Raw genomic sequence first — 7,794 nt, forward strand, 5'->3', positions numbered from 1 at the left:
CAAATCATGGAGAAGTCCTAGGATAGAGATCAAACCAGATTCTAAAGCATAAAGACCTCATAGCATTTTCCTGTCTGTGTCCAGTGGTTTGCCTCATGGCAAGGCCTCTTTTAACATCTGCTGTCACCTTGATATCTTAGCTTTATCGATAACTTAAGTTGAATTTTGCTTCTTTTAATGTTTATGCAGAGAAAATCTAATGAGTATTTACTTTTGCAAAGTGGAAGTCTTGCAAATATGCACATGTACATGTGCACGCACGCACACACTACGCACACACACACACACACATACACACACACACACCTTTGGGTGAAGTAGTGGACAATTCCAGACAAGAGATGATCCAAGAACAATTGTCCCTTGGTTCTAGAAGGCAGATATATCTCAAAATCTGTTTTTGCTCTAGGGGTATCCTTATGTCCCTATGTCATTTCACAGAGACTGTTGTTCAAACATCCTGATGCTCAGCAGCTAAGGGAAGGGGCACAAGAAAGGTCCATCTCTACCATGTGCAAGAACTGTCCAAATGGCATGACTCTCAGTGTTTATAACACTTCTGTGAAACACTCAGTGTTTATATTATTCCTGTTTTACAGGAAGGAACTGAAGCTCAGAGAGATTAAACACTTGCCAAGGCTATCACCTACTAAGTGCCAGAGCTGGATTTGGGCTGGTTTTAAAGCCTTTTTCTGCTCTCTGTCGAAGGGTGGGTAGGAGTGGTGGGGTGACTGTGGATCTGGATATGGCCATTGATACCCCACTTCCAGAAGCATTCAGTCAGCCAGCTTTGCAGGAGAACAGGGTGTGCATGACCCATAATCACATTGCTCTGGGGCACCTTTCATGTTGCGTTCTATGTCGACAGAGTCTCCTCCAATTGTGTGAGTTGGTGGGTGCTGAGGCTATCCATCAGGAGCTAATCTAGATGTTGCACACAAAGAATTGGGTAAGGTAAGGTTACATCCTCCAGAACCTCATGATTGAGTCTGATAACCCTGGCTTCATGGTTAGGGCCTCCCATCATCCAACCCTCTTTCCAGTCCACTTCCCCACAGAGATGTAGGGTGTCAGGGCATTCTTAGGTATGTGACCAGTGTTCTCCAGAAGGCTCTATCCCTCTGGCCAGTTATGAACAGGCACAGCCCAACAGCTTTTCTACCCTTTGCTTCTTTGAGCCTCTCTTTCCTCAACAGTATTGAGTACCACTTACTTAATATGGTAAAACCTGCCACATTGAGTTGCCAGAGTTGGATGAAACAAAATATGTCCAGTTCCCAGCACACGTTAGTTGCCCAATGTATGCTGATTTGTTTGATCTAATATTCTGACAATTTGGTAGCATGAGAAATCCATGTTTATTTGTTTACTTCTCTGACCTAAAAGGCAGCTAGCAGGTCTAAGGGTTCCAGAATGTTAGAGAGATGGTCAGCCGCCTCAGGAGACATTTTTCTGGGTTACTCAAGGATTATAAAAACTAAAGCAGGTCAGACTTGGAACCCTTAGATTGTTGATGTTAGTGGATCAAAATTATTTTGTTCTTAAGGTTTTGTTTATAAGATTTTATGAGAGCCCCCCCCATATAAAATGGATAAAAAGGGATGCTCAGAGAGCTTTTTACTTTCCTCCTTGACCTAAGTCCTTTGTCCTGTCTCCCACACAAATTTGAAAACCAGAATCCAGGTCACTCAGCATTAATGATAGTTCTGGGAACACATTTGTCTCTGAAGTCCTGGGTCAGTATTCCTTTGGTGAGCTCATGCTCTCTGTGTGGTGTGATGTGCATGTGAGTGTGTGTTCTGTGGGAGGTGCAAAGTTGGATAGAAGAACTATGGGAACTTGTGGAAAGTTTTGCTTGATTTTCCTGCCAGAGAGAGCAAAGATGTTACCTATTTCCAGAACCCTTTGTCCCAGGTGTCAATCATTAAAACTCCTATCTAATACTCTGGGAAAATATCCTTGGGGACAGTGTAATATCATCTAGGTTTGTACTAGAGAAAATATCTCACTTATGCAGAAAACTCATTGGGAATTCTGTTCCTACCCTTAGTCTTATATATTGTTAATAATTTTATTTTTCTTATAATGTGGATATCCTTCCTAGAATAGTGACTAGAGGAAAGGCTAGTTTACTCATCCAAAAATGATGTATCTAGGTCTCTTCTGTGACAGGCATTCTTGGGAGTTGACAACAATATCTAGCATATTTTTTACTCTATGGAATTGCAGGGCTTGCAAAAACAGAGTTTCGTTAGCAATATAGAAAAAAATTCATATAATGTTAATAAGGAGCTTTATTAGAATAGAAGGGGACTTTAAGAAATTGGTCTCTTGCCACCTCGGGAGATGAAACCCCATTTTCTCGGGTCACTCTGAGCTGCTTATGAGGAAGGATCATAGCCAGAGAAGAAGTCCAAGTCCAAACCATCTCTAGTCCCTGTATTGGCCTCACTCAGGTCGGGGAGAAACACGTGTCTGGGAAAAAGGAAGATAAAGGAAACATCTGTTCTCACAATATGGGCTTGTTATCATAGCTCCTTTAAGTACCGAAGTGCTGGCTCCAAGAGCATATTTTCTCCCGCACGGAATCTCCTCAAGGCTTGGTCGATTTTCCGAGGGCTCAGGGACAGGTTGTAAATGAGATTGTAGTTGTGAATGAGGCGTCTGGCCCTTTCCTTCTCCAGAACTCCTGTGATTGGATTGGGTGGGAAGATTTGAAAAGAGGATGGAGAAAGCAAAAAAGAGAAAAAAAATCTATATTAGCTTGAATGACTTCTGAGTAAAAACAAAATGTTAATATTTTGACACTTTCAGCTTCTTAAAGTAATTTAGGCTTATTCTTTGTGGCCATAAAACTTTAAAGGCTAATTTTTAAAACAGGCGGGGTGCCTGCTAAAATCAATTTCTAATTTTTCTGGTTAATTTTTTATCCTATTGAAGTAGCCAAACATGCTCCTAAACATGCAGGATTCAAACAGCTCATTTTATGCATTTTTGGAAACGTATTTACTGTGACTCCCTCCTGCTTGCTGTGTGATCACAGGTAAATCATCTCATTTCTCATGGCTCAGAGTCTACATCTGTGTAATAGAGATGGTAGTGTGATCACCAGAGGGTATGCCCTGGTACCCATGCATCATATGTATCAATGCCACGGTGCTTTCCAAGTTAAGGGTAGGTGGATTTGGGTAGTTGCAGAGAGGAGTTTTAAGTGGAGAATGTGGCATCAGCAAAGATAAATAACTCATTCATAAGCCCCTAATTGGGAGCTCATATATGTCAGATACCATGCTTAGGAATATAGAAGATTTAGAGGAGGAACCTTTTACCTCAGGAAGATCCCCAGCCAGCCGAGACGGTAAGATATGCAGAAAATTAGCTAGAGTATCACAATAGTGACTGATACTTATATGTGTATATAACATTTACTGCATTTCAGGCATGCCTCCAAACATTGTACCAGTAGTGATTCATGTAATCCTCACAACTCATTTTCCAGAGGGAGAAACTGAGGCACTAGCTAATTTTCTGTGATGGCTGTTCTTAACAGTGGGCTACAGACAGGCGGGGTCCTAATGTGATTTATTCTATTCAGTTCTATTCTGTCCCATTCCATCCCAACCCATCTCTGTTTATTTTCTGTTCTGTGTAGGCTTGTTTATTGTCTCTCTCTTCTATTAGAATGTTGATCTTTTCCTCTTTAGAAATATCTTTCTGTGAGTTGGCCAATCTGTGAGTTGGCATCTTTGCATTTCTCTGCATTGGGTGGCTGCTCTTGGTCTGGTCTAGGTTAGATCCCTCAAGACATTTCCTCATATTCTGCCTCTGGAAATATAAGTCATGGACTTTGGAGTAAGTGTCTGACTGAGGAAGGTACTTTAACTTTCTGAGCCTCAGTTTCCTCAACTTTAAAATAGGGATAATTAGGGCGCCTGGGTGGCTCAGTTGGTTAGGCGACTGCCTTCGGCTCAGGTCATGATCCCAGGGTCCTGGGATCGAGTCCCACATCGGGCTCCCTGCTCTGCGGGGAGCCTGCTTCTCCCTCTCCCCCTCCCCCTGCTGGTGTTTCCTCTCTCGCTGTGTCTCTCTCTGTCAAATAAATAAATAAAATCTTTAAAAAAAATAAAATAAAATAAAATAGGGATAATTAAACTGTATGAAAATCAATAAAATAGTGAAAGCTTAGCACAGTGTCCAGAACTATTAAGCACTCATTAATGCAAGCATTATTATAGGATGATTATGATAGTTATAGCACCAATATTATTCAAAATAAATAAGAGTGTCTTAATAAGAAGAAAATTTTTAACTGCATAAAATTTAGTTTATATTTTAATTAAAAATTAAAAGTAGTGTTAAAAAATAACATGTAGGAATCACTGCTGGTGTGTGTAGGGGCATTTTCTACTATCTTCTAAGCTTTACCATTGGTAGAGGATTCCTAGCGTCAAACAAAAGTTCATTGACTGAAATTTGTATCTGTCTAATTTACTGTCATTAGGGGCTGCCCAGGACAGCTGCATAGAATAACCCTTACAATCCATCTTAGTGCTGAAAAGCCTGTTCTTATCCCACCAGAACCAAAATGAAAGGAATAATAAGAAGAACCTCTTTAACATCCACTTCATTCTACAGTTTGCAAAGAACTTTCAAATCTCATGTGATCCTTTCTCCCAGCGGGGAGATATGTTTTATTATTATCAGTCTTATTTTATAGATAAGGAAACAGCCTCAGAGAATATAAATAACTGGCTTTCAGGGCTCAGCAATTAGTCAACTCTGGACTTGAATCTAAGTCTTCCAGTAAAAACAAACAAAGACACAACCAACGAAGCAACAAGCACAACCTCGTGTTCCTTCTGGTATGTCATGGGAGTTTAGTGTAGTGGGAAGTCCGATAGAACTGGGTTTGAATTATGGTTCCATTTCCCACTGGCTTGTCTTTTACCACTTTGAGCTTGGCTTTTTCCTCCGTAAATAAGGCCATTAATCCCTTCAGCATGTGGTTGATGTGAGGAGTTAGTGATTCACTGTGTGTAAAGTCCAGACTCATGCAAAGAATGTCCTTGAGGGCTCTCACTGCATTCTGCCTCCTTGAACTGGAAAACATTTTCTATCTAGCCTTCAGTTCATTGGGAAAATTCCAAATCTACCATTCACCCAAACATTTATCCCAACCACCCTTCTTTCTTTAGAAAACATGACCAGTTATTCACAGTCATTTCTTATTCTTTCTCCTTAAGGATATTTTCTTGACAACCCCTGTTAGGACATAAGCACAGAGTAGGTTCCCAGAAACACTAATTTGATGATGGATGGTCTGTCTTCACCCTGAATGAAGAACACCCTGGCCTACATATTTCCTTGCACATAATAAAGAACACTGATTCATCAATAGGCAAAGTAGGTATCATCTGCTCAGTGTCTCGAATGAGGCTGTGGTGGTCAGCTAAATTCTGTGGTTAATAAACCAACTAAATGACCTCAGTTAATCTTCTTTCCTCATTAAAGATAGTTATAGATGTTCCCAGATCAGGCTGACACATTCCCTGGCTGACGAGGAACTAACGAATTTCATAGAAACAGAGAAAACAGGCATAAATAGTGAAGAGGCCATGGGAGAGGCATTTCAAATCTGCCGGATCTGCCTCCAAAGTCAACAAAACTCTGTTTTTCCTCAGAACAGTTTAGAAGTATGAGAAAGGTCCCCGTCATTGGGGAGTCTCTTAGCAACTAAGTTTATGATCCATCATCCATCACTGCAACTCAGCGTTTGTTTCTTTAGAAATGTCTTTCCTCTCCACCTGATGTTTTTTTGTACACATTTAATAAGTTTAATAAATTAGATGAAGTTTTCATTTAAAATTTTCATCTCCCCCTCTCTTTAGTATGATTATTAGAAGTTCTTGGGTATTGTATGGTAGTTATACTTTATGTGGTCTAGAGTTAAGTGCTTTGGAAATTCAAAACAAAATGAAACAGAAACACACAGAGAATGAAAATGCATTGCTACTGTTAAGTGATTACTTCTAGAGAGTGCTAATGTATCCACTATTTTTTTGTTGAGATGTAATTGACATATACCATTATATAAGTTTAAGGTGTACAATGTGATGATTTGATACATGTATATATTGGGAAACGTTTAACACAATAAGGTTAGTTAACATATCCTTTATCACATGTAATTACCATTTTATTGTGGTTGTTGTTATGGTGGTGAGAACATTAAAGCTCTACTGTCATAGCAACTTTCAAGTATACAACACAGCATTGTTAACTCGAGTCATCATGCTGTATGTTGAATTCCTGGAACTCATTCATCTTCTAACTGAAAGTCTGTGTCTTTTGACCAATGTTTCCCATTTTCCCTGGCAACCACCCTTCTACTCTAAACATGGGTTCCATGTTTTTATCCTCCACATATAACACACTAACTCACCATAACAACAGAACATAATTAAGTACCACCATTTCAGTCCATGTGCTTTTGTATCTGCTCCCTCTTCCCCAGGTTTCTGACCTTGTTCTGGACTTCATTTTCACTTGGACATTGCAAATCTTTACTCCTTTCCCTACTTTCAGTTTCTCCTTCAATCTGCACACAGCCATCAAGGATCTTTCTGAAATACAACTTCATCATACCACTTCCCTTCTTAGAAACTCTTAGTGCTACTCACTCTTTTTGAGCCAAATCCAAATTCTTTGGTCTGGCATCTAAGATCTTCCTAGATCTGGAATCTTATATTTCTACCTTTATCATTTAACATTCTCTTAATAGCCCTTATATTCTTTCTAATCAAAACTTCTTGCACTGAGCTTCACGCATAACACTTTGCTTGGCTAACGTACACCTTTGCCAGAAAGGTCTATTTCATTCCTTTGTAAACTGCACTTTATCCTTAATGGTTAATTTCACACTAATATAACCTTCCCTGATCACCTCACTAAGAAGGAATACTTCTTTCTCTGCCCACATTGCACACTGTAATGGTATTTATTACCTTCCATCTTGGATTTATTTATGTATTTACATTCATTCCTTTCTTCGTTCCCTCAAAAAGAAAAAGTTGAACAGAATTGTGCAAGGTGCAAGGGCGAAAAAAGAAATACAGTCTACTGGTAAGACTGTAATATGTCCCCAAATGAAAAAAAATATATCAAATATGATAATGATTGTTAAAGAACTCTAGGAGGGGCGCCTGGGTGGCTCAGTTGGTTAAGCGACTGCCTTCGGCTCAGGTCATGATCCTGGAGTCCCGGGATTGAGTCCCACGTCGGGCTCCCTGCTCAGCAGGGAGTCTGCCTCTCTCTCTGACCCTCCCCCCTCTCATACTCTCTATCTCATTCTCTCTCTCAAATAAATAAATAAAATCTTTAAAAAAAAAAAAAAACTCTAGGAGGCCAGATAAAGGTTAGCCTAGATTTGTCTGGGGAAATTTTGGGAGTCTCAGAGCCTGAGTTCTAACCTAAAACATGTTTAGGCATGAGCTAGCCAGGTGGACAAGATGGGGTGTTGGCAGGGGTGGGGTAGAAAGAGGAGGGGCAGACAGCTCAGATGGAGATAATAGTGTGAGAAAAGGAGCAACCACAGGAGAAAGCATGGCATGTTTGAGGAAGGCAAGTTATTCATTATGATAGGGTAGGATATGCTGAGAGAATACCAGTTGAAGGAAAAGAGACTGGTCAGAGGGACAGAACCAGCTTTTGCCTTGCTAAGGAGTTTGGAGTTCAGCCTGTCAGTGGGCACGCTGAGGATTTCAGCTGGTGGTTACAATATTGGTTTATGGGTTA

The 7,794-nt window shown here is 40.1% G+C and overlaps 1 protein-coding gene across 1 annotated transcript in view; it reads right to left on the reverse strand.

Annotated features, from left to right (window-relative positions):
* Nucleotides 1-2,354: 2,354 nt before the first annotated feature.
* Nucleotides 2,355-7,794, reverse strand: part of C4H1orf87 (chromosome 4 C1orf87 homolog) — a 78,295-nt gene continuing 72,855 nt past the window's right edge. Inside the window, exon 9 of the mRNA XM_081816864.1 lies at nucleotides 2,355-2,689. Coding sequence (XP_081672990.1) covers nucleotides 2,529-2,689 — 161 coding nt within the window. The 3' untranslated portion in view covers nucleotides 2,355-2,528. The remainder of the gene's footprint in view (nucleotides 2,690-7,794) is intronic.

Source organism: Leptonychotes weddellii, chromosome 4 (genome assembly GCF_054177405.1).
Source record: "Leptonychotes weddellii isolate Sample4059 chromosome 4, ASM5417740v2, whole genome shotgun sequence".
NCBI classification, from domain to species: Eukaryota; Metazoa; Chordata; class Mammalia; order Carnivora; family Phocidae; genus Leptonychotes; species Leptonychotes weddellii.